Consider the following 25,455-nt stretch of genomic DNA (forward strand, 5'->3'; position numbering starts at 1 on the left):
TGCAGCCAACAAAATCTCTTAAAATCTCAGAAATGTTCAATAAACATTTGCAGAGCAAGAAAATAAATAACATTGCAAAGGAAGCAGCAGCTCCCTTTTTAACCATCGTGTTACTCGGGTGCAGGGTACAAGTGTCTGCAGACAAGTCACACGTCTTGAAGGCAAGCCGGTCCCAGCAGCTTTATGTTTCCCTTCCCCCAGTGGGTCCCCCACACCCTCGCTGGATGGCTCCTCCCTGGTGGGAACCCTTCAGCTTCAGTTGCTTCTCCATCCTGGCTCTTTCTAGACCAGCTGCCCAGGGCTTGGGTTCTCTTCCTCTGCTTACAGCGGCTTTTTCACCAGGTGGCCAGAGCCCCCAATGAACTGTGCCATGGAGGGTCAACAGCTGGGAACTTGGGCTCTATCCCAGCTGGGCCTGGTTGGCTTGGTGGGCAAAGGGGAAACCCAGGGCCCCTGGGGGAGGGGCAGGGGGCTCTGGGCAGAGGCAACTCAATCCCAGCTCTGGCTGCAAGACGATGCCAGCCTGTCCACTCGACAGAAAAACACACGCTGGCTGCCTGCCCCTGGGTGTTTCCAGAAGAGAAATTTAATCTAATTTACATACTTCTAGATACATCGATAACCAAAATGTGGCCACTGGAAAAGTTAAAAGGTCATTCGGCTCCCAGCTACTAGCTGGCCCAGGATTGCAAAATAAAAAGATCCACGTTCCTTATTCTCTACACAAAACGCGTTTTTAAAAAAGTGAAGGTCTAGGGAGCTATACATAGAAAGCAACAGTGAAAAGAGGGAGGGGTTGGGGGTTGGGGGTGGGGAGGAGAATCCCACCCCCACCCCCTCCTGGGCCCTGGAGCCCACGAGGCTTTGCGGGGCCTTGACATGGCAGGAGGCAGCTGTCAGCTCTGAGCTCTCCCCAGCTGGGAAAGCCCCTCTGGAGGGGTGGCCAACAAGGATTTCCGTGGCATTGTGGGCTCAGTGGGGGGCTCCCAGGCCCCAGTGGGCCACAGAGGGAGCATGCCTTCCCCTGAGCAAGCACCGTGGCATGACGTGGTTTTCGACTCGGGAACTGGGGGGCTGGGGCAGATCCCGGTCTCACGAGGTGCGTTCGTGCGTGCGTGCATGTGTGTATGCGCTTGTTCACGTGTGCGTGTGTGTGAGAGGATATTCACGGGGGCAAGAAGGAACCAGGACAAGGGGTCTTTGGGGTCTTTGCAAATGGCCATGAATGGCAAACATAGCCCCGCCTGGCTGCTAAACGCGTGGGGCGATGGCCTCCCTCCCCTGCGACCAGGTCTGCTGCCAGCTGAAGAGACCTGGCCACTGCCCCTACTGGACCCGGGGCTGTGGGCTGAAGGAAGACGCCCTGTGTGTTGCCCCAGAGTTTCGGGCTGTGGGAAGGGCAGCTAGCTGGCTCCTGGCGCCCAGCTGTAGTGTGCCCGGCCCCGAACAGGTGCCGGTTTGAGGTTTTGGCTTGCTCCTTTGGAAATGGAAAAGAAAGAGGAGAGGAAAGAGGAGGCCAAGGAGAAAGAGGAGACAGAGGCAGCATGAGAGAGGATCTGGAATGCTTTTGTGTTAGGGTGCCTCTGTTGCCGCTGTCTGTGCCTGTGGGGCCTGGGGCTCCTCGGTCGGAGGGTCTGCTTTGGAGAAATTCATCTCCAGGATGTGCCGTTGTAAGTGCCGCACCCACTCCTCCTGGATGGAGAGGGGCCCTTGGAATTCCACGTCACAGAACCTGTGTGGGGAATGGAGAGAGGGAGTAACGCTGCCGTGGAGAGGCAGAGGTGCAACCCTGCCCATGTCCTGAGCATCACTGCTCCTCAGTGTGGATGGTGCAAGCCCAGGATTTGGGGGAAGGGGGACCCAGAAGCCACATGTTCCCCCATGTATGGCTACCTCTACCCATCACAGGATCATGGCAAAGTCCCCTGGAAGTCCCTGTCTCTATGCTCAGGCCAGGCTGCTGGCTTGGATGGTGGGTAAGGACCATCAGACTTCCTAAGCACCTCTGCCATCTGACTAAAGCACGTAATCTGAGATGGGAGACCCGGTACAAAGAAGCAGATGCCATCCTACTGGGCTCCAGGACAAAGATAAGGGAGCAGGGGAAAGGGGGGTGGGCACTAACTCACACTCACCCTGCTCATGCACCCAGCTCCCTGCCCTCAGCTCCCAAGGAAGGCCTCAGGCACAGGGGCCCAGAACCCAAGTTTGTGGCTCCAGAGACTTGGGTTCAAATGCTACTTCTGATTTGCCTCTGTGGCCTGAAGTGGGCCACCATCATTCTCAGATACCCAGTTTCCTGGCCTCAGATGTCCACCTGGTCTTTTAGAATGAATGAAGACCTGATTTTTCTTAACCAGGCAGACAATTTTAAGGTGCTTACCATGTACCAGGGGCAGTTTGAATACTTTATAAATACTCATCCCTTTTAGTCCTCTTAATGGATCTATTAGGCATGTCTGTTATCAGCCCCATTTTATGGGTGGGAATATTGAGGCACAGAGCCGGAAGTCCTTGCTCAAGGTTACTAAGCTTGTAAGTGTCAGAGTTGGCATTTGAACCCAGGTCTCGCTGGCTACCAAGCTCAGGGGCTCAGCTTATGCTCTGAGGTGTCACTGTCTGTGATGAGGCCTTAGCTCAAATCCAGCCACACCCAAGGGCAGTGCTTGATGCTGTATCTCCTGAATGCCCACCACCAGGCTTTGGGTGGCTGATGCCAGGTGGGTGGTTTTCCTCCCTCCTCTGGTGGTCACATACCTGCATTTGAAGGTGTAGATGTTGCCCACAAACTTGACAAGTGACGTCTGGGGGGGCCGGGGTACCAGGGAGGGGACCGGCCGGACCCTGGGTGGGGGTTGCCGAACCTCCTCCAGCTTCTGCTGCAGGTCATTGGCCTCCTCACCCCCCCGGGTCGCAGAGGCATCTGGAGGGCGGGCTTGTCGGCGCTCAAATTCTGGGATGCAAAAGGTGGGGAGAAGGATGGGAGATTAAGGCAGAGGACGAGGCCCCTGGGGAGGTTCCTACCTTCAGCGTGTGAGGTACGAGGCCACAGGGAATGGTTAAGATGGGACAGACAGCTGGTAACCACATGATGCCTGGGCCCTGGGACAGGTGGGATGGTGGATGGATGAGTGCACAGGTGAGTGGGTGGGGAAGTGGCTAAGGGTGGACGCACAGCAGAGAACCTTGGGGTGGCCTGGTAGAGCCCAGCAGGTGCCTGCACCCTCACGACCCTCTGTTCCCAGCACTCACTGTTGATGTTCTGCCGCTGGTGCTCCTCAGCCTTCACGGTACCTGGCGGGCTGGCTGCCAGGGGCCGCTCACCACTGTCAGCTGCCCGGCCAGCTTCAGGCCCTGGCTCACCCCCGGGACTGCGGCCCACCATGGCCAGGCCTCCGGGGGCCAGCCCCAGGGGCGGCCGCCTGTCGCCATCGCGGCCGTGGCCGGCACTGCGGAACTTCTTGGTGAACGGGCGGCTGCTCTGGATGTAGCTGCGGTAGGCCCCCACCTTCTGGGGCCGATGCTTGATCCACTCGCTCAGCGTCTCGATGGGCGAGCCGTTCACACACCATTCGGTCACGCCAAACTGCCGAAGGTGTGCCCGTGCATGGCTAGCCAGAGCCTTGCGGTTCTCGAAGTAAAGACCACACAGCTCACAGCAGGCCTCAGTGGCTGCAGGCAGAGGGGGAGCACTGAGCTCTGGCCCAAAGCTGGGAATCAGTCCCGCCTCCCACTGGGGCCCCTGTGGGGTGTGCACTGGGCACTGCCCGGCCCTGCAGGTCCTGGCAGATGCCCTCCCAGGACCCTGTCATCTGCTGCTTACAGGAGTGGGAGGTCTTCTCATGGAGGGTCTTTGCCTTGAAGGGCAGTTCGGTCTGGATGTAGGTCTTGGCCTTGATCTCTGCTGGGAGGAGGCGATCCTCCTGCAGGGGCCGCTTGGCTGCCACTGAGCCCAGGTAGCCAGTGGCTGAGGGCTTAGCCCCGGTGATGGGTGTCAGGCTAAGATCGCGGGGAACCTGGGCTGAGCCGGCTCCCAGTTTGCCTGGCCGGCCAGCCATGGGTGCCAGTGGTAGGGTGGCCTGCACAGGCCCAGGAGCCGCTGTGGGGGACCCGTCCTCGGCCAAGGCAGGGGCTAGGTCTCCAGCTGGAGGCTCCTTCTTGATGAGGCACGGCTTAGACTTCTTCTTGAGGATCTCCCGCAGCGTGTCGATGGGTGAGCCATTGACAGACCACTCGGTCACGCCCATCTGCCGCAGGTGGGAGCGTGCGTGGCTGGACAGGCCCTTGCGGTTCTCGAAGAACTCGCCACAGAACTCACAGCGGATGTCACGCACTGGCTCTGCCCGGGATGCTGCAGGGGGTCCAGGTGGGGGGAGGGGGGAGAAGGAGGCAGGCAGCTGTGGGCAGGAAGCCTCCAAGCTGAAAGGCCAGTGTTCAGTGTCTGGCTGTCCCATTCACACAGCCCCAGACGACAACTTGCTCCCTCGTCTGCCTCCAGGGGCCCTTGTGTACATCCAGCCCTCCTGCTCGTTCTGCCACCTCGAATTCTAGCTGGCTTCAAGGTGACTCCACGACATGGTGAGGTGTTTGAAGGGCAAGCGCTCCCTTGTTCCTGGGCCCAGATGCCAGCTTGGCTGTGCCCCTCTGTATGATGCTGGGCAAGCTACCTCCCCTCTCTGAGCCTCAGTTTCCTCCTTTGCAAAATGGAGATGGAAACCGGTGTTAGGGGGAAGGCCTAAAGCAGTTCAAAGCATGGGGCACAGAGCAGGCATGAAATGCACAGGAGTACAGGTCTGAGCCATCCTCACCTGCTCAGCATGCAGTGGGAGCCTGGCCAACCTGGGCACAGCAAACGCAGTGACAGGGCGGGAGGGAAGTGAGCAACAGGGATGCAGCAACTATGTACATAGGGCTTTGTTTAACAGAGCACTGTGCTAGGCGCTTTACACTACTGCAGGAAACCATACACGGTTGGAGCCATGGTGATCTCCATCTTTCAAAAGAGGAAACTTGCCCAGGGTCACATATTGCTAGAATGTGGAGCAGCTGAGATCTTTCACTCAACCCTGAATCCAAATGTCAAGCACTTAATGACTAGGAATATCTACAAGACGCCTTTCAGCCATCACTTCTAGTCTCCCTAAGCCTGCCCCTGGCAGATATCTGATTGATCCCTAGGAATCTGGTTGGCAGCCACTACCCATCAGCTGAAGATAGCACAAGAGATAGGACCTTTTTGCCTTGCTTGAATGTCACAATTATTCCTGCCTCCCACATGTGGGGGAGAATCAAGCAGCAGCTCAGCTGTGTGGGAGGTCTGTGCAGCAGGAACGCACAGCTAGTCCATCGTCCTCTGGACACATAAATGTATTCTCCCTTTCATTTTAACTCTGGGTATCCCTCAGGGGGTGGGGGTGGGGAGGAGACCCCTTTACCTATTCTCCCTGCCCTCCTTCAGGGTCACACTTACACAGGTTCAGGGGGGTCATGTCTTCCCGTGGTGCCACCCAGGGACCTTCGGATGGGTGCGGCTCCCCATGAAGGGCCCCTGGCAGCATCTCCCGCTTGATCTCCACCCGCATTTGTTCAGGCTTCAGCTTCTTGGGCAAGGAGGGTGTGGCCAGGCCTGCGAACATCTTCCGGGCCGTGGGAGGAGGAGAGGCAGTTGGTGAGTGGCCCAGGGGGCTGCCTGTTGGCGGCGGCAACTTCTTGGCCAGGGACGAGAGGTGAAGGTCTGCAGGGCTGCGGGCTTCCAACGAGCTGCCAGGACCTCCGCTGCCCACCATCTTGGCCAAGGTTTTTGAGCTGGGTCCTGGTGGGTTGGGGGGTCCACCAGGCCGGGACTGGGTCCGTCTCTTGAGGATCTCCCGCAGCGTGTCGATGGGTGAGCCATTGACGTACCACTCAGTCACGCCCATCTGCCGCAGGTGGGAGCGTGCGTGGCTGGAGAGGCCCTTTCGATTCTCAAAAAACTCCCCACAGAACTCGCAGCGGATGTCACGGGCTGGCTCTGGGCCCGAGGCTACAGCAGGGGGAGAAAGGGATAGTTAGCATTCTGGGCACCATTAGCATGATCACCTGCAGGTCTCCTGGTCAGCTGGGCATGGGCAGCAGCATGCCCATGGGCTGGGGTGGTGGTGATGGAGGGCAGGTGCCAGCAAGGGAGCTGAGGGGTGGGGCAGGGGCAAGACATGTGGCAGAAGTGAGGGGAGGCTCCAGAGAGCATATGGGCCCTCAGTCCTGGCAGAGGAGGATGGATCCGAGACTCCACTGCTCTGCGGGTCCCAACAAGGATGGGGGCAGGAGGGCAGGAAGTGGCAGCCTAAGTGCCACCCACCATCCAGACCAGGGACAGCCACAGGCACCTTCCATACCAAAGAGCAGCACCCAACCCTTGGCCTTCACTCTCTGGGAAGGTCATGGTCATGGAGGCCGAAGGCCAAGAGAGAGGGCCTAGCAGCCAAATGCCAGCGAGATCTCGGGGCAGAACCAGCCACTGCCAAGGGCCCCTGTCTACTCCCTGCCCCAGCAGGAGGGGGCTGTGACCCCCCCCCCCGGGAGGGGCTCCAGGGCCCGCAGGGAGGAGGGGGCGGCTGAAGCGAGAACCTACAGAGGTTGAGAGGAGACGGCTCCACATCAGAGGCCCAGAAAATGCCGGCGGCTGCAGCGGCCGAGAGGTCCTGCTTCCCCCAGGGGCTGGCCGTACCCGCGGCCTTCAGCTTGGCCTTCTTGGCCGGCGGTGGGGGGGGGAGCAAGGAGAGGGCCGCAGAGGCGGTAGGAGGCCGCCCCAGCTGGGCCGGGGCGCCGCGCCCGGGTGGGAGGCGGATCTGGACGCCGTCCCTCCTGATGAGCCCGTGGAGCACGTCTATGGGGGATCCCTTGGCGTCCGGGTCGCTGACGCCCAGGTGGCGCAGGTGGGCACGGGCGTGGCTGGATAGGCCCTTGCGGGTCTCAAACCAGGCACCGCACAGCTGGCAGTCCAGCTCTCTGCCCCCGTCACTATCTAAAGCTGCGGAGACAAAACACAGGGGGGGTTCACGGCCGCCACCTTGGCCGGCCCTGGGGAACTGAGGCTGGAGGAGCTGGTGTGAGTCAAGGCTGCCCAGGCTGTTCAGGGTCCAAGATTCATGCTGCCGACTGATTTTAAGCGGTCTGGGGAAATGGGAAGTCCTTTTCCCTGCCTAGCTCTTTGGCATCAAGGTGGGTGGGGAGAACTTAAGGACGTCAGGGGGAGAGGTGGTGCCCAAATTCCAGCGGCACAGTCTGATGCTCCCAGGCCCGCTTCCCTGGGACCCAAACTATGAGAGCCATGCGGGTGCAAAGCAGGGTCCTGCCTGCTGAATGTCATACAGTCAAGGGCCAAACTGCTTGGTGCCCTGCTCCCAGAAGCACAGCAGACAGTGGAAGCAGCTTCACTGGAATATGAGGTACCAACTGGGGGGCCCTGTTGGGCAGGGGGCCAGAACCTGGTCTCATTCCCAGACCCTAAAGCCCACAAAGGTGTGGGAAGGTCTGAATTCCTAAGGAATGCCTTGTTAAACCTGCTCACTGTGCCTGGGGTTCTTCCCAAACCCTCTTTGTTTGCTGTGCCCACGGGCAACCAGGGAGGCACGGCTCCACCTGCCTCAGAGAGGCCTCTGTACAGCACGACTAGGAGGACGTGAGGACAGGGTCAACTAAGGGACCTCCTGCCAGGGGGGCCGCCTGTCTGTCTGCAGAACCCAAGATGCCCAACTGGAGAAGCCAGGCCCACAGGAGCACTGGCCACCATCACTGCTCTAATCCTCAGGCCCAGCGGAGGCCAAGAGTGCCCCTAAGTGGTGTGAGGATGACCCTGGCAGGCTCAATAGCCACAGCCAGGTCCCCAGGAAGAACAGTGAAATAAAGTGGGAGGTGGATGGTAATACGCAGTGTGGCCAGCCCAACAGGAGATGCAGTGCTTTGAACACACTGACCAGGATGACCCAGGGTGTAGGAGCTGCTGTCCCTGATGCCCCCACCCTGGGCCCTGCAGCCCTCCCGGCCCCAGGACCGCCCTTGGCTCCCAGGAACCACACTCACTGAGGTTCAGGGGCCCCTCGTCCTCAGACTGGGGCCACTGTGCCTTTGGGGAGGCCGGCCGAGGGCTCAGGGACAGCTGGGGGCTCTTGTCTTCAGGATTCTTGGGGGTGGGGGAGCCCGCCAGGGCCAGTGGTGCCTTCTTGAGGAGCGGGGAGCTGGGTGGGTGGGCCAGGCCCTTGGCCGAGAAGCCAGGAGGTGACTTGATGGCCTTGTTGACAGCGGGGGCATCCAAAGGCTTGGCCAGAGCAAGCAGGCCAGGCCGGGGGGCCCCAGCAACCACCTCCTTTGGCGAGCTGGACTTCTTAGTCAGGCCCGGGGGTAGCACAAGGGGTGTGTCGGGCAGGCCCTTCTGCTTCACGAGCTCATAGAGGAGATCGATGGGGGCACCGCTGCTCTCCGACTCAGCCACCCCCAGCTGCCGCAGGTGGGAGCGTGCATGGCTGGACAGGCCCTTTCGTGTCTCAAAGCAGGCACCACAGACCTCGCAGGTGGTCAGGCTCTGGGCTGGAGGGCAAAACAGAGGACAGGAGAGCTGGCTGTAAGGCCCCCCTGCTCTCTCAGTTCTCCTCCCCACAGGACCTCATGCACCTAGTTACCCCCAAGCCTCCCAGATCCTTAAGATGACCCTAGTGAGCAGCAATCAGTCTGTCCAGTTTGCAAATAAGGAAACTGAGTCTCAGAGAGGCAAAGAGTTCTGCCCAAGGGCACAGAGCAGGTGGCAGAGTCCTTCTGTGGTTTAGCAAGTGGAACTCCTGATAACCAATGTACCAGGGTGTCCTGGCAACAAGTTTTTTTCGCACAGATGCTGACCTGCCTGCTAAACGCTTCACAGAGCTAAGTCCTAGCCACTCTCTGCAGCTCAAGTCCTGCCCCAAATGCTGGATGGGAGGCCCCAGCCATAGTCCTGCAGTACCCTGCACTCTCTCCTGCAGAACCCTTATCCCTGGCTGCTTGCTTCACTGCCTTCCCGCTCCTCAACTTGAGTGACCCCGAGAATGAGGGCTAGGTCTGGTTGTTCCTCTTGCATCCCTGCGGTCCAGCACAGTGCATATCACTACTCAATAATGACCTGAGGATCAGTGGACAGACAAGGTGCTATCATGTGGAACATCACACAGCCAACGGGGGTCAAAGTCAGCAGATGACCTGGGTCTGAATGTGAGCTCTTGGTGACCATGCCCACTGCTTCCCTTGTCTCCTCTCCCTTGCCCAGTGAGGGGACAGCTCAAGGCCATGCATGCCTAGGGCAGCAGAAGCTCCAAAGAGAAAACAGATGGGTGTCTCCTTGGGGCCCTGGGGTGGAGAAAAAGCTGTGGCCAACCTGGGGCTCAGCACTCATTCCCAGGCCCAGGAGCTCCCCTGTGAGTGTGACTAGCCTGGCCGGCACCCCCGCCTTGCCACCTGGGCCACTCACCCTTGAGATCTGGCAGCTCCTGCTTACTGCCATGAGGAACCTCTGCAGCCACTTTGCTGCTCAGCCGATTGGCCACCTGCTCCAAGGGCCCAGGGACAGGCAGGCTCTTCTTGGGGAGCGGAGGGGAGCCCAAGTCCATGACCACCATTGCGTTTTCCTCAGAACCCAGGCCTGTGAGGTTAGGAGGACAGGCTCAGCCCAGGCAAGGTGCAGGCTGTGTACCCCAGAAGGACTGAGAGTCTGGGTGTAGTAAGGGGAACCCTTTTCCTATCCTTGGTGCCTGCTCTCACTCTGGGAGGCAATTCACCCTATAAATGCTGAAGCTCCATCCATAACTCCTAGCATCAGTGTGATGCAGGAACGGCTAGGCTGCTGACTGACAGCAGAGACCCGAAGCAGCACCCGCCCAGGACACAAAGGCTGGGGGATGCGGAGCTGGTCTGGGTCAGGACTCCCGTCCTAGGAGATCTGAGAAAATATCTCTCTGGGAAGAACATGTGGAGGGGAGCATCTGTCAGCCTTGGAGCTGGTAGGTGCCAGTCAGAAGGGGAGTCCTGGAAGAGGTCAGGTTCAGAGACCAGAAAGGCAATGCAGAAGTGGAAGCCAAGGACTTGCTGGGTATCTCCACCAGACAATTCGGCTGGGGCTGGGGCTGCAGAGACAACTGGGGGTTAGGGGCGAGAGGGGCCCACTCATCACAAGCAGAGCCCTAAGTGGGGCAAGGTGAGAACCGGGAGCTTAGACCGGCAGGGAGTTGACTGCAGGCAGGAGGAGGGGCAATCACAGAACTTTGCAGGAAGTTTCTGAGGCACCGGGCTAGAAGGCTTCCTTAAGTCAGGTGTGTATGAGAACAAGGCGTTAAAGGTGTGTTTTCACGGTCTAATTTTTCCAAGAAAGGGGCCTCAGTGGCCTGTTGGGCCCAGGTTTAGCGTTTAGAGCACCGAGAGCTCTGAGGAGGAGGAACTGCGTGCCAGACGGGGCCTCGGGGCGCTCGGGGCTCCGAGCAGGGAGCCGGGCAGGTCCCCCGCTCAGTCTGAGTACTGTGGAAGCAAGGAGAGGGCCGGCAGGGGCGCCCGCCAGAGCCCGGGACACCGAGGATTTGTCAAAGCCCCCGGCTGGAGGGGGCGCGTCTGTCAGACGGGGCAGGGGCCGTGTCCGGGCCGAAGTGACGCGGAGCGGGCTTCCTCGCCGGAGTGACTGAGACTGCGGCGCGGTACGCCCCGAGGCTCCGGGGTGGGGGTCGGGGGTCATCTGTCAGACGGCGCGTGGGCCCCGCGGGGCGGCGGCGGAATGTTTCTGGGCCCGGGTCCCGGCGAGCGGCGACAGGAGGCCCGGGCCCAAGCGGCCGGAGAGCCCGGGGGGGAGGGGCGCCCCGGACACGGGACGGCTGGCGTCGGGCGCGGCGGCAGGTGGGACGCCGACTCGGCCCTCCCCGCACCCGTCCCGTCGCGGGCTCTTACCCGGCGCGGGCGCGGGCCCGGGCTCCGGCTCGGCCTTGGGCCCGTCCCGCGGCGGCGGCGGCGGCGGTGGCGGGGGTGGGGGCGGCGGCGGCGCGGGCAGGGCCGCGGGCCCCGGGCTCGGGGGGCCGGGCAGGGGCGCCCCCGCTGCCGCGCGCTCCCGGGCGCCCCCCGCGCGCGGCCCCGCCGCCGCCTTGCTCTCAGCTTTTGTCACTCGGCACTGGGCGGTGGAGGCGGCCATCTTGGCTCCGGCGCACGCGGGGCGGCCGCCCCAGGCGGGAGCAGCCGAGTGTCGAACGCCGCTGCCAAGCCTGCTCCGCTTCGCCCCGCCCCTTGGGGCGCGCCCAGGGCGGCCGGCCGAGCGCCGAGCGCCGCGAGCGAAACATTTGTCCCGGCGCTTCGCGCAGGGTCCCGGAGCCTCAGGGAGCTGCCGGTGCCCCCCGGCTTCCGAACGCACGCACGCTGTGCTTCGGCCTGCCGCCAACTACCGCCCCAGTTCGGGCCTCGACCCTCCCCGAACCCTGGAAATCCCTAAGGCTAGGATTGGAATCCTCCAGCCACACGCATCCGCCTTAACATCAGGTTCCTGGAGCCCCGACGCGGGGAGCTAGGACCTGCTCCGGAACCCTGTTCCGTTCCCTTCCCTGGGGGTGTCCCCTCCGGGTCGAGGATCCTAGACGTTCCCTGATCCCTAACCACGAGGATCTCCCCAACATCATCCTGGTATCCAGCTGTTCCCCGACGGTACCGTCTTGCAACCCTGTGGAACTCCCCACAAGGCCCGCACCACAGTTCAAGCACAAGCCCCTTCACCCTCCCCAACAGCAAACCGATTACCCCCAGCTGTTCCTTGACAGCTGGGTGGGGCCAGCATCTGACCGTTGCCCCGCCCCGCCACAGCCCACTTAGGGAGGGGTGGGAGAGGCTTCTAAGGAGAGCACTGCAGGGAGGGTGGCCAGCCCCAGCCCTAATGTTAGGCTACGGAAGGATCAAGCCAAAGCTTCCAGGAGCGTCTCAAACTACTTAAAGACCCACCTACCGACCAAGGATTCCCTTTTAAGATTGATCATAGCTTCCCCTCCCAACGACACGGAAGGATGGTACAGGCTGATACCTTACACCCCAGTGGCTTAACTGGCTCCCTCACCATTACCTGGGCCCTGGCACATTGGTCTTCCGGTGGAAACAGCTTAGCCAGACCTGAATACGTAAACTGCCTCCTGTGCCCCCCCAGCCACCCTCAGAGCCAGCTCTGCCTCCCAGCCACCAGAGACACCACAGGTGTGTAGGCTGAATGCCCAGGGGACAGCCTTCAGCAAAGGTAAGAAGTCTGAGGTCTGTGTCTCCCCAAAGTGTGTCCTCGACCAGCCACTATCCCCTCTCCGTGTCTGTCTCCTTGTCCAAGGAGGAGAGGTAACTTTGATAGTTCTGCCTCCACTTTGCAGTCTCTCAAGTGCTCTTCACTGGTAAGGTGGCTTGTGGATGGGTCTGGCCAAGCCCAGAGTACAGATCTAGGGAGGTGGCCCTGGAAGCTCTAGGTAGGGGAAACAGAAAGAAGGCTCAGCACCCAAGTAACTGATGGTCAATTACCCCATTCAAGCACTTTCTCGATTCCCTAGAGCCAATCCACTCCTCACTGCCAAGTTCTCTGTTTTGAGATTCAGTCTCACAAAGTCAGGCTTTGCAACACTGGGTCCTTCACCTTTCTACTCCCTCCATGGTGCTCAGCCTCCAGCTCCTTCACCAAAATATTACACCTGGATTCCTTAAGCCATCCTCCACTGGAGAACCCACCAAACTTGGTGTTCAGAAGTCTAGCTCTGATGCTTTGTGAAGTGATGACCCACAGTTTCCTTATCCGTAAAACAGGAACACAGCAATACCTAGCGCTACCCACAGAATTGTTTGGAGGCATAAAAATGAGGCGAAACCTTAGTACATAGCAAGCACTCAATTATGAGATGGGTATTCAATACTGCAGGACAAAGCAGACACCACTGAAAACCTAGAATGTAGATCTAAGACCTGCACTGTCCAATAGGATTGCCACTAACCTCCCACCAGCTGCATTTCAAGTACTCAACAGTCATATGTGGCCAGTGGTGACCGTATAGGACAGCACAAATACCGAGAACATCTCCATCATCTTGGGAAGTTCTATCAGACAGCACTGTTCTAGATAGATGTCTTTAAAAGCCAGGATTCTGGAGTCTGACCTGCTTGGAGTTTCTAATCCCAGCTCCACCACTTGCAGCTATGTGACCTTGGGCAAGTTAATGATGCTCTCTGTGCCTCAGTTTCCTCATATGTATAAAAGGGATAATAATAATACCCACCTTATAGTGTTGTTGTGAGGATGTAAATGAGTTTGTGTTAGTCAAGTGCTTAAGACAGTATTTGGCTCCTAGTAGGAGCTTGAGAAGTGTATGTTAAATTCACTGTCAGGGCAGGGATAAAGTGGGTCCAGAAGGAGCCCTGGCCAGCCCCTGAGTAAGACAAAAGTGACTCCTAAGTGGCAGGCCATCTGTGAGGACAGTTGTCAACATACTTTGTGACTTGAAACATTCTCAGGGTGGAAGTGGCTGTCCCCCTCCCCACCCTCCCTTCCCTCTGGGCCCCTGGGGAGGATCAGAGCTCCAACCCTGTCCGCACCCTCACCCCTTACCATCTCCGTAGGCTGGCCCAGGGTCCTCAGGCCAGGTGGGCGGAAAGGGCACTGTAAGCGGTAAGCGAGGCTGGCGGGAGGTCAGGAAACCACCAGGCGGCCCCCCAGGCTCACAGCCCAGGGGGCTGGGGGGCTGCTCAGTGACTGAGGTGGCCAGAAGCTCCTGCAGGATATTGATGGGTGAGACAGTGAGCTCCCAGTTGGTGATGCCAAAGTCCCGCAGATGGGCCCGGGCGTGGCTGGAGAGGCCAGCCCGGGTGTCAAAGCCAGCCCCACAGAAGTCACAGCGCATCAGGCTGAAGGTGCCTGGGTCGAAGTTGGCCACTGCAGAGGGAGAGAGAACATGGGATGCCTGGAGGGATTACTCTCTGGCTCCAGCCCTTCCTGATCCTGGGGCTGCCCACCCTCCATACATCACACAGCCCAAGCCATTCTCCACCCTGGATGCCTCCCATCTGTGCCATTCACGCTCCTGTTGGCATCAGCTCATGCCCCCTCCTGCTCCAAAAGGCCTTCTCTGCCTGACCTTTCAGGTTCCCCCCTCACAAAGTTCACAGCATCAGGGACCCCACCCTCAGAAACCTGCTTCTGCTGTTGTGGGTTTGCAATCATCTGGGTGAGTGTTCCATGAATACCCCTGTCTAGCGTTCATGTCTATTTCTGTTCACTATCACCCCAGGGTTGTCAATTACATTTTTGTTGAATGAAGAAACGGAGGAACAGACCAGTTGCCATCCTCTGGGAGTCTGCTGGACCCATCCCAGGTGGGATCAGGGCCCTCGTCCTGGCTTCCTCAGCCCCCAGTGTCGCCCATCACAGCCCTGGACACTCAGCATCTTAACTGCCTGGTTTCACAGCTGCCTGCCCTGTGCCTCTTACCCCCAGCATGCCAAACCCCCGCCAGCACCTCTCCAAGGGGCTCCATGTCTGCCAGTGTCAGAGGCATCCGGGGCGCTCAGGTTAGAGACGAACCTCCAGAATCAGAACCCTGGTGCCTGGGAATCTGCACACCTCACAGGCAGCCCTCAGGAGTTCTGAAGCCAGCCAGTAACACCACTGCTGTTACTGGGCCATGAACTCCAGGAGAGCGGGGGGCTGCTTTTCCGTTCACTGCTGTGTCTCCAAATGCCCAAAAGAGAGGGGACCTCGCTCAATAAATATTTGTCAAATGAAGGAATCAATGAAATTCCCTGCCTGGGGCTGACTCCTCTGCCCATGCTCCTTCCTCCAGCTGCTCCAAGGGCCCAGGATGGCACTGGTGCATCCCCACACCTCCACTGATGTGGTGGCCTTTGCTGCAGCTCCCAGGTCTTCTGGGAGGGGAGGCCCTGACTTCACCCTGCTCAGCACTATGGAAGGATTTAGAGTGAGGGTTGGTTGGTTCAGAACTCAGCTGCCCGGCCGTGCGACTCCAGGGCCTTGGAGGGAGGTGGGTGCCAGAGCGAAGCTGCCCTACCTTTTTTCTTCTTCTTCTGGAAGGAGAACCTGCGCTCAATAGCCTTCACCTCCTCGGCAGAGATGAAATGTCGCACATTGTAGCTGACACCTACGCGGTTCAGGTGTCCCCGGACGTGGTTGGCCAGGCCAATGCCATTGTGAAAGCGATCTGCACAGTAGGGACACTTCCGCTCCTCGTGCTTCAGCACCACTGCCGGGTCCCCGTCCAGCAGTGTGTCCAGCCCTAGCGGGCCACCCAACGGTGCATCCAGGAGCAGAAGGTCGAGGGGGTGGGTGGCCCCCAACCCCAGCTCCGCAGGCTGCAGCCTTGAGGGCGCCCTGGCTGCTGCAGCCATGACCTGTGGCTCAAGCTTGGCCACCAGCACCACGGGCACCATCCCACGGAGCTGCTGCTGCTGTGCCTGTGAGGCCTCGGCTGCCCGCAGGGCTTCTTGGAAAGTCTGCTTTAGCTCCAGGGCCGGCTGTGGGATGAGGCCAGGGGCAGTGGGGGGCAGGAAGACCCCATTTCCAGGGGAAAGATCCATTTCTGAGGGCAGCGGTAGGTTCTCTTCCTCCTCTTCGCTCCAAGGGTGCCTCCGGCCCCCCAGCTGGGCTGGGAGCTCCTGCGCATGGACCCTGCTCTTGTTTCTACTGGGCTGTAAGGAGTAGGGGGTGGATGCTAGTGGTATGGGAAAGGCTGCGCTTCCCAGGAGCTGCTGGCCCAAGCCATGCAGGAGTGGCTTTGACAGTGGGAAATCCCTCATGCCCAGCTGCTGGCAGCCTGGGCCAAAGGCCAGCCTCGGGTCGTATCCAGCAGGGTTCTCCTGCCACAGGGGGGCCAAAAGCGGCTCAGCTTTGCCAAAGTAGTCCTCAGCAGCATCAGGGGAGCGGGCGTATGCATCCTGGCTGGTGCCTGGCTGGCTAGCAGGGTCCTCTTCAAAAGTTTCGCCATCCTCCTCCCAGTGGGGACGGGTGTGCGCGAGCCTCACGTGCTCCCGGAGCAGGCTCTCGCTGGGCGCTGGGAAGCCGCAGAAAATGCAGCCACTGAGGCCTGAGGAGGCTCCATAGGGCTGATAGGCAAGGGCGGTGGCATCAGGGCCTGGGCTGCTGGCCCCGCTGCCACCCCCTGAGGGCTCCTTGGCAGCCTGGCAGGGTGGCTCACGCACATGCAGCTTGGCATGCTGCATAAAGGCCTTGGGTGAGTTGGTGCCAAAGATGCACTTGGAGCACTGCAGTCTTGCCTCCCGGCCCTCATCACCTGGGACACGCTTCAGCTTCTGGATCTCCTCGATGATCTTCTCCCGGGAGGCCTGGTGCAGCTGCTGGTGCTGCTCGAGGGCACCGGGGTCGGCGAAGGACCAGCCGCACTCACCACACACCAGGGGGGCCAGGTCGGCAGGGGGCTCCTGGCCCGGGGCTCGGCGGTGCTGGCTCATATGCTCCAGAAGGTGTTCCTTCTGCTTGAAGTAGATGCTGCACTCGATGCACGGGAACACGGCTGGCTCCTCGTCCTCATCCTCATCTGCGCTGGCCACGCCCGTGGCCGCCTCCTCCAGTAGCTCACACAGGTAAGGCCCCGTCTGGATTGGGGGCAGCAGTGGCTGCAGCCGCTCCACGGATGCCTCTGAGTTCACCGTCCAGGTCTGCGTAGCCACCTCTGCGGCGGATCGGGGCAGGCCCCACTCAGATGGCTGGGTCAGCCCCTCGAGGTCCGCCAGGTGCTCCATGGTGCCCACCACTGCTGCATCCAAGGCCTTAGAGGAGTCTTCTACTGGCAAGAGCACCGTCCTGAAGGAGGCGAGGGGCAGTGGCTGGGACGGCAGGTCCAGGGACAGCCCTGAGTCCCGGGGCAGGGCCTGCCCATCTGTGTCTCGGAGCCAGTCGAATTGGAGGCGGCCCTGGGGGGCCTTCTCCAAGAACTTTGGTTCACCCTGGTGGTGCAAGAACCTTCTAGAGCCCTCGAGGTCAGTGTGAGGCTTCACGGTTCTCACAATGACAGAGTCCTCGAACCTCCGCTCAGATGGGATGCCCTCCCTGGCCTCCTGGACCAGGGGGTGTTCCCAGGGCCCCCGGCCATCGGGGGGGCCAGGGAAGTGGCCCAGGAGATGGGGTGGTGGGGAGCCCGGCCGGAAGTCTAGGCTGCCTCCATCCCAGCAACTGCAAGGAAGTGCCAATGAGGACAGGTTAGCCTTAGGCCTCAGCTCCCCTTCCTTGGGCTGGGGAGGGGGTCCTCCCAGGCAGTCTGAGGCAGGTCCCAGAGACCCAGCTTGAGGCCAACTCAGAAGGGCCAGGAACATGGGGGTGGGGGTGGGGGGAGGTGGGAAGTACCTGTGGACCCTTCCAGAGCCACTGGGCCAAAAGCCAGCTTCATCTCCTACAGCACCTGCCCATAGAGCCCAGCCCCACTGATTTGTAGGGGAGTGTGTGGAGGTCACACCGGGGTCACAGGTATGTCCCCAGGTCTGGTGGCATAGTCAACTCTCATCTGTCCCCCGGGAGGGCCCAAGGCTCTGCCCTGTGCTCCAGGCTGCTTCTGTCTTGGCACCTCCCACCGAAACTGGGGTTATCGAGTTCATTTAATTTCACTTCTCCAGCAAATTTGGTGAAACTCTGTGGTGTAAACAACCCAAGGGAATGTGCCTTTCCTCTGCATATTCCTTGGAAGGGCAGAGTCAGGAGAGATGGAAGGTCCCTGCTCAGCCTCTGGCCCCAGTGACCCTGACTGCCTTTGGGGGTGGGGGAAAGGCAAGGTAACTTCACTGAGCCTCAGTTTTCCAATCCTAAAAATGGGGGACTGACCCAGGATCCAGGAGCACCCACATCATTATGCAAAGTCAAAGAAGCTTTCTAATACCCATAACCAAAGAAGATGCAATACATGGCAGGTGCTTATTTAAATGAGCTCAGCCAGAAACCTTCAGGGGACCTTGACCCCGTGAAGTGTATGTTGAGGATGACACAACCCAGTTCCCCTGCTGCCAGGCTCCCGACGAGCCCACAACCCACATGGGTTCTTGTTATGACTATTCCTGGCCAATCTCCCTTCATTTTCAAGATCCTGTCTCCACGAAGGGCTCTCAGTTGTGCAGGTGCAACAAATGTGGAAATGGGTCCCACCAAGAGGCTGAGCAGAAATCACCGGTCACTTCTCTGAGCTGCACTGGTGGCATGTGATAATAACAGGGCCGTCCCCCCAGGACTGTGGGCAAAGATTCACTGGGGGTAAACCTGGGCTGAAAGCCTAGCTCATAGCAAGCACTCAATAGCTGAGAGCTGTTACTAATCCTGAAGTGGCTATTATTACATATTAGCACCTGCCAAGCCTTCTAACCAAGGGTCACTGCTGCCAGCATTGCTGCTGATTCCTGCTCCTACCCATACCCCTTGGGGCCTCAAGGCAGGTTGGTGAGATGCGTCCTAGGGGCTCCATTTTACAGATGAGGAAACCGAGGCTCAGAGAGGCCTGGCATCATTCTAAGGGTCAACTGGCAGACACAGGACTCCAAGGGTCTACCCTCCAGGCTCCTGGCCCTCTGGCCTGGCTCCTGGCAGGGATAATGAGAGTTGACTCTCTGTTTTCACCCCAGTCCTCCCCAAACCCCAGGGGCTTGCCTGCTGGGGACTTCCTCCTCCTGCCTGGCCTCCTGTTTCCCTCCTGTCCCATTCTCATTCTGGGAGGGCTTCTCTCAGGCCTGGGCACATCCTGCTTGCCCCCCACTGAGGTCAGGGCCAGCATGGCACTCACCAGCTGCTGATCCGATGGGTGGCGGAGGTGGCACGGGGGAGGGCTTCGCTGAGGCCAGGATGGGGATGCCCGTCTGCAACAGAGAGGGGAGACCCTGAGGGGCTGGGGTCCCCCTGGCTGGGGCCCTTCACAGCACCCAGCTCTGGGAGCCCTGCTGGGTGCCTCAGAAGGGCCCAGCTGGGCTCCCTACCCCTTCCCCCTGCAAGGCCTTTGGCCTCTGCATTCCTGTGCCTTACAAGGATTTTCTTTGGGGAAGTCTCCTTATCTTGCCTGGGGGACCCCTGGGGTTTGCTGCCTTCAAACCTCCTGTCTTTGCCCCTGCCCAGCAGCCAGGGTGAATTTTTAAGTCACACACTGGTAAAACCTCGCCTGGACTCTCATACTTGCACTGAAAGCCCAATGCCTAACCACCATCTCTAAGGCCCTGTGAGACTAGACCTCTATAGCTCTTTCTAGCCTCATCTCCCTCTCCTTGCTCCTCACTCACTCTGCCTGGGCTCCTTGCAATGCCTAAAAGCCCGCCTAACTCTTTTTGGCCTCAGAGCCTTCGCACTGGTTCCTTCTGCCTGAAGAGTCCTTCCCTGGCCACTGACTAAAGTGAGCCCCTGGGACTTTCTCTCTCTCTCCTGTTTAATTTCTTTCTTAGCACTCTGAGATTGCCTGGTTCCTTCTCTGAATGTCTGCTTGCCTGTGTCCTCTGCCAGCCACAAGCATCCCCTGAGGGCAGGGACTTTCTCATCCTCATTCACTGCAGCAGCCCAGCGCCTGGCACACCACAGGTGTTCAACCAGTGCTTGCCAGAGGCTGAGCCTGAGCTGCAGAGGGCCCTGCCTCCCAGACCCCCTTCTGGGCCTAAGTCCTTGAACGAATGCCCTCCTGGGACCCCTCACACAGACAGAGCCAACTCTCCATTATCCGCCTGTAGAGCCAATGCCTGGAGCGACCACAGGAACCCTGGCTTCCGCCCACCTCTGCCTGCAGCACTCGCCTGACGTGGGCGAGTGTGCCAACTGGGGTTCAGGCCAATTGCCTGGGCCAAGGGTAACACACTGGGGGAACTTGCTCCCTGTCCAGAGCCCAACAGATGCGACTTCTGGATTAGCTTTCACCAGAGGATCGTCCAAGAAGGGCTGGGGCCAGGCTGGTTCTCTTTCCAATCTCCCACGGCCCAATTTGCCCAGGAAATTGAGAGCAGACTGTCAGGAACTAAAGAATTAAAAGTACCAGTTGTTGTTGTTGGTGGTGGTGGGGTGGTCAGAAAGTTTCAGCCACTGCCCAGGCTCACTTCTGCTGAGCCTGACAGAAGGGCTGGAACTGTCATGAGGCTCTTAGAAGGTGAGGGTAGTGATGGGGGTAGAGAAATTTGCCATGTTCAGAGCAGTTTCTCAACCTCAGCACTATTTGAATTTGGGGTCAGATCATTCTCTGAACTGTATAATGCTGAACAGCCTCCCCAGCCTCTACCTACTAGATGCCAGTAGCCCCTGTGCCACTCCCTGCCCCTGGCCCTGCAGTTATGACAACCAAAAATATCTCTAGACACTGCCCAAGTGTCCCCAGGGGGCAGAATCAGCCCCATTTGAGAACCCCCGGAGTCGACTGATGGTGGGAACAGGGCCAGGCCATGGGTATGCTTGGATACAAGCGCTGGTGTCCGGGTGGGTAGATGGGGTGGGATGTTCGGAAGGGTGGGAAGGTTGAGAAAGCAAGGCCTGGACCAGTCAAGGGAGAGAGACCCCAAAAAGCAGGGTCTCTTGAGGACACAGAATCACAGACCTGAGCTTCTCAGGAGAGGGCTAAGCAGTTCACAGGCAACAAGCCCCAGGCATGAATCTGAGGGTCCAGGCATACTGCTTCTGAGATTATGGGACCTCAAACTCCTCCCAAGATTCTGTGCGTCCCAGATTTGATGATCCTGCGATTGCTGTTGTCTAAGAATTCCGCGAGCCAGGGGGCCGTGCTGGCCTCTTTGAGCAGCCCCAGCGAGGCTCCTATTTTTAGTGGCAGTGACTCTGGAGGAAGCAGGCCAAGCCGGGCCCAAGTCTGAGACACCTGATGGCTGGGGGGCTTTCCCAGAGGCAGTGGCCATGCTGAGGGGCCCTCACTGACTCCCGCCATCTGGGGTCCCCGAGAGGGTTTGAAAACGAGCAAGGGAAAATGAGAAAGGTCCATGAGCTGTTTGAACCCCAAGTCAGGCAGACTGGCCAAGAATCTAGACTTTGGAGGTGGTCAGATCCAAGTTCAAGGCCCAGTGGTGACCTGAAGGGAACGTCCTTCCCGCCTGTTTCCATCTCTGTAAAATGGGAGCAGCTATTGCCTCAGTTTTGCAGGACCAGCGATGGGTGCCAAGACCAGAGTCAATGTTCCATCCAGAGGTGTCTGAAGGGCGGGGGGAAGTGGGAGTGCCCCCGGGTCAGGGCTGACTCGGTTGGAAGCTGGACACTGGACTCCAAGCCTCAGGCGCTTCACTCAGGCTCTGATTTCCTCCTCAGCCCAGGACCCTATGATGTGTGTCGTTGGTCCCCTGCCCCCCTAATCCCAATGCCAGGCACACACCAGACTTTTCGTCAAACCATATGGACTGCGTCAGTTCCCCAAGCCTTGAATGCATCCGGGAGGCCAAACACTGGGTGGGGCTGGAGTCTGCGAGGTTTCTAGGCCAACGGCTACACAGAGGACAGAGGAGGCAGTGGACGCGTCATTCCAGGGTGCCCTTGGGGGGCTCTGAGGGCTGGGCAGAGATGAGGGAGGGCCCAGGCTCAGGGGTGGAACAGCAGCCCCAGAGGCTGTTCCTATTTATAGGTATCACAAGATTCCTAGGGCAGGTGCCTGTGCCAGGGAAGGGGGGTCAAGCAGGCCTAGAGGGCAGTGGGGAGAGACGCCGTGTCCGAAGCCCAGGCCCTCCACCAACCTCTGTACTGTGGCTCCACTCCAAATCAAGCCACCCTTGCTCCAGGGCACCATTATAGGTGGGCCTGGTCCCCTTGGGCAGCCCCATTCCCCTCCCCCACCAGGTACATGCACTGCATCCTGGCTGATTCAGGGGACAGGGGTGGGGATTGAGGATGCACCTACCTACCTACCTTACTCCTCTCTCCAGACTGGGGGCTCTTGCCTAGAAAAGAAGCACCCAGATCCTCAAAACCAGACCCAGAGACAAACCTGGGAGCCCAGCAGCTGTTCTCCAGGGCTCCCGCAAAGTCAAGACCCTGGGCCTGCCCTGGCCAGCTGGGTGACTCTGGACATGGTCTTGCCATCTGGGCGTTGGTAACTAATGGTTTGGGGGGAGGGAATTGCTAAGGTCCCCTGAGTGATGATACCCTGCTCTCGGTGGTCTCACCCTGCCATCCCCCTGCATGACACCCTCAGATGCCACCATCCATGTCAACCCCATGCCACTGCATATGTGCAGCCTGCTGCCTAGGAGCTCGCTGCCCTTTTTGCCTGACTCCTTGCTCCTCATCTAGGACTTCTGGATGTCCCCCGGGCTGGGCTTCCCCCATTGCAGCCCCAGCGACTGTGTCATAACACCTGGTGGCTGGTCTATCTCCCTGACCCTAGATGGCAGGGTCCATGAGGCTGGGGATGGTATGTGTGCTTGGTCACTGGCTGTGCCCAGTGACTGGTGCTGAGGAGGTGCTCTGGATATCTGAGAATCATGAGTGTTGCTAAGGGTCATTTGGAGCAGGTCAAGGAGGCTTTGACACAGGGTGGTAGTTAAGGAAAGGGCTGCCAAACCAGGTTACTGCCTAGCTGGGACACCTTGGACTACTTACTTGACCCCTTAGGATGTGAGTTTCCTCATCTCTAACATGGGCTAATAACCGAGGCAACCCCATTCTCTTTTGAGAATCACATGAGATATCACATAAGGGCTTAGCATGTAGGAAACCCCTGACGAGGTGCTTGGAGGTTCCTGGAAACCAAGGCCTTTAGGGCAGGCTGAGGAATGAGGAAGGCATCTGGTGCATCAGCCTGTACTGCCCCTCCTCCCACAACTCTCCAGCTATGCCAGGCTCCTCCTTACCACAGGACCTTTGCACCTGCTGTTCCCTCCATGTGGCTTACCCTTCCCACCATTCATTCCATGCTCCACTCAAATTCCACCCGCTCAGGGAGGCTTTCCCAGGTCCCCAGGCATGATCCTGGCTCTGTGTTAAATACCTTCACAGCATCTGTCATTACCTGCCTTTATTTATATACTTGGTCTTTTGTGTCCCCTTTACTAGAATGTCAGGCCCCTGAGGGCAGAGACTTTTGCCTCTTCTTTGCATGGCTGTAATCCCAGCGTCTAGAACAGAGCCTGGCACATAGTAGTTGCTGAGCGTTTAATGACTGAATAATAGACCTCGGGGTAGGAATAGCATAAGATTCCCCTTTTGCTCAGCAAACCAAAGTACAGAGGGGTGACTGGTCTCCCTGACTACCCACTCTCTCCCCAGCACCAGAGGGCACATGCTGCTCTGGCCCATGGCTCAGGAGCACAACTTAACAGGACAGTGCAGCAAGAGAGAGCTGGGATAGACTAACAAGAATGGGATATGTATGGGGAATGAGTGGGCTCGGGGCAGGGTGTTTAGGATGCTAAGCTGGGCACTGCGCCCAATTAGTGTGCTCAGAAGAGGGAGCCAGATGGACCCAAGTCCAAGTCCCAGCTCCTTGCCACTGGGGGGACCTTGGTTAGGTCATTGGCTCCCAGGGCCTCTGTTTTCACAACAATAAAATGGAACAGTAAGCAGTGCAAAGGACAGTGCAAAGGGAAGGCTATGGACACAAGCAGAATCAGAATGCCAACTCAGCACCTGCTAGGCTGAGTGATTTGGTCTTCTCTGAGCCTCAGGGAATAGGGTGGATGCTCCCCCAGGGCCACAGGACCCCTCTCTTACCAGAAAGGGCACCTTTGCCATCCAAAATGTCTCGGGGGCCCTCCTTGGTGACAGGCAGGTAATGGGTGGACCGGAAGATGCCACCTTCCCCCTCAGCAGCCTCAGCCCCACCTTCAATGTCCTCTCTTGGTGCTGGGCCAGGCAGTCTCTCAGGACCACGAGGACGATCTGGGGCGGCCAGACCTCCTGCCAGTGGCCCATCCATGAGTGTCGTTTGCTTGGCTCCACTCAGTTGCTGGGTTGGCTCAGTGAGGCATTGTAGATCTGGGGGCAGAGACACAGGTGCTCAGGGTTGGCTAGAGAGGGACTCAGCCTCAGTTTCTCCTTTTTCAAAGCCCCAGCCCTCACCCTTGCAGCTTAGTGCCCCAATTTACCTCCCAGCCCAGGTGAGCTAAGTACATGGTGCTGAGGTCCTATCCACACACACTGCATCCTAGATGGCTGCTAGCCTCAGTATGCCTCAGTCTCCCCATCAGTAACTCCTCTTTTAACACAGATCCCGTACTGCCTCGGTTTACCCTAGTTTTACACAAGCACACTCAGTCACCTTCTTTCCTTCCAACACTCATCTGATCACTTTTCCCAACTGCCTCCCTTCTTTCCCACACTGCTGCACTTTTCCCCGGTGATGCCTCCACTTCCATGCACCTGCCCATCCCGTGTCCATCCTGCAGCGTGAATCCCGGCCACCTCTGCACTCCAGTCCTATATGCTTCCTCAAGTGCCCCCATCATTACCCTGCAGTTGTCCCATATTCCAACCCCCTGCCCCATAACTTAGGGTTCCCCAGCATTAACCCGTTCTCTTCTCCCCAACATTACACCCCAAGCGGACCCAGCGCAGGCTCCTCCATCCTACCCTCCCAAGATTTCTCTAGTCTGTGGGCAAAAGGGACAGATGTGGCTCCTGGTCCAGAAATGAGGACCCTGGATCAGAAATGAGGACCCTGGGGAGGCCATAGGGTGTGGGGGCGCGTCCTCTACACCTATAAATACCTTCAAGGTAACAGCGGAAAGTGAAGGGCAGTAATGAGGCGCCCTCCCCAGGGAGATGGTGGGGAGGCCGGGCCCAGGCAACCGGGGCGGGGCCCGGGCTCCAGGCCTGGCTGCGGGAGCTGCCCTCGGGGGCCTGGAGGCTCCCAGGGGGCCAGTCCAGGGCCTGGCAGCTGTGGTGGGGGTCCTTGTCCAGGCCCGGAGTAAGCACCTGAGGGTGCCCACCGGGTGGGCACTGCCCGCGGGAACGGGCGGGACCGCAACTTCGGAGCACTTTGGCAGCGTGGGGAGGGGGGGTCCTGCCAGGACTGCCCCTGGGGGTCGCAGGGGTGGGGGTGGCGCCGCGCCAGCGCACCCCTTGGGGAGCCAGGGTCTGGGAGACTCTCCCTCCGCCCGTGCACTTCGGGGTGGGAGACCCCGCGGGACGCTCCGAGGTAGGGGGGAACACCTGCCCCAAGACCCCCACTCCTCTCCCCACCTGCACGGCCCCGCCCCCGCCCAGGCCCCGCCCCTACATGCCCCGCCCCCGCCCCCCGCCCCGGGGGGTCCCGCCTGGCCCGGCCCGGCCCCGGCCTCCCCCTCCCCGCGCCGGCTCCGCCCCGCCCGCGAGCTCCCCAGGCCGGGCCGGGCCTCACCGGGGAGGCGGTGCCGCCGGCCGGGTGTCGGGGCTCGGAGCTCCCCTCCTCGGTGCGGCCGTCGCTGCCGCTATCCCCGCTGCCGCTCTCGGTGCCGGTGCCGCGGCCTCCGCAGCCGCCGCCGCCTCCACCGCTCGGGGGACATTGTCCCTTTAAATGTCTC

At 59.5% G+C, this 25,455-nt stretch overlaps 1 protein-coding gene and 1 long non-coding RNA gene across 11 annotated transcripts; one reads left to right on the forward strand and one right to left on the reverse strand.

Annotated features, from left to right (window-relative positions):
* Positions 1–25,449, reverse strand: WIZ (WIZ zinc finger). Of its 10 annotated transcripts, XM_036895568.2 has the most exons (13): positions 25,293–25,448; positions 23,666–23,929; positions 18,780–18,852; positions 15,054–17,191; positions 13,598–13,921; positions 9,476–9,646; positions 8,062–8,565; positions 6,611–7,009; positions 5,471–6,022; positions 3,824–4,351; positions 3,253–3,672; positions 2,758–2,953; positions 1–1,732 (listed from the first exon to the last, which is right to left on the reverse strand). In XM_036895568.2, the coding sequence occupies exons 2-13, from the start codon at positions 23,868–23,870 to the stop codon at positions 1,573–1,575; spliced, it is 5,670 nt and encodes a 1,889-aa protein (XP_036751463.2). In that variant the 5' UTR covers positions 23,871–23,929; positions 25,293–25,448; the 3' UTR covers positions 1–1,572. The 10 variants fall into 10 exon arrangements, with proteins under 10 accessions (XP_036751463.2, XP_036751465.2, XP_036751464.2 ...); XM_036895570.2 differs by lacking the exon at positions 6,611–7,009 and having other exon boundaries at positions 25,293–25,449; XM_036895569.2 differs by lacking the exon at positions 9,476–9,646.
* Positions 9,949–14,760, forward strand: LOC130680049 (uncharacterized). The gene is made up of 3 exons (XR_008993066.1): positions 9,949–10,688; positions 12,167–12,253; positions 14,277–14,760. It is a non-coding gene; the product is annotated as an uncharacterized LOC130680049 (long non-coding RNA).
* Positions 25,450–25,455: the final 6 nt, after the last annotated feature.

The sequence above is a fragment of the Manis pentadactyla genome, chromosome 12 (genome assembly GCF_030020395.1).
Source record: "Manis pentadactyla isolate mManPen7 chromosome 12, mManPen7.hap1, whole genome shotgun sequence".
Classification (NCBI taxonomy): domain Eukaryota; kingdom Metazoa; phylum Chordata; class Mammalia; order Pholidota; family Manidae; genus Manis; species Manis pentadactyla.

What these genes read in the sequence shown, in the direction of transcription:
- WIZ (XM_036895568.2), bottom strand. Translation starts at nt 23,870, where the DNA reads ATGGATGGGCCACTGGCAGGAGGTCTGGCCGCCCCAGATCGTCCTCGT. An exon ending in ACCCATCGGATCAGCAGCTG is followed by an intron (nt 17,192 to 18,779) that starts GTGAGTGCCATG and finishes ACTTCCTTGCAG; the next exon opens with TTGCTGGGATGGAGGCAGCC. An exon ending in GCCGTCTCCTCTCAACCTCT is followed by an intron (nt 6,023 to 6,610) that starts GTAGGTTCTCGC and finishes CCCCTGCTGTAG; the next exon opens with CCTCGGGCCCAGAGCCAGCC.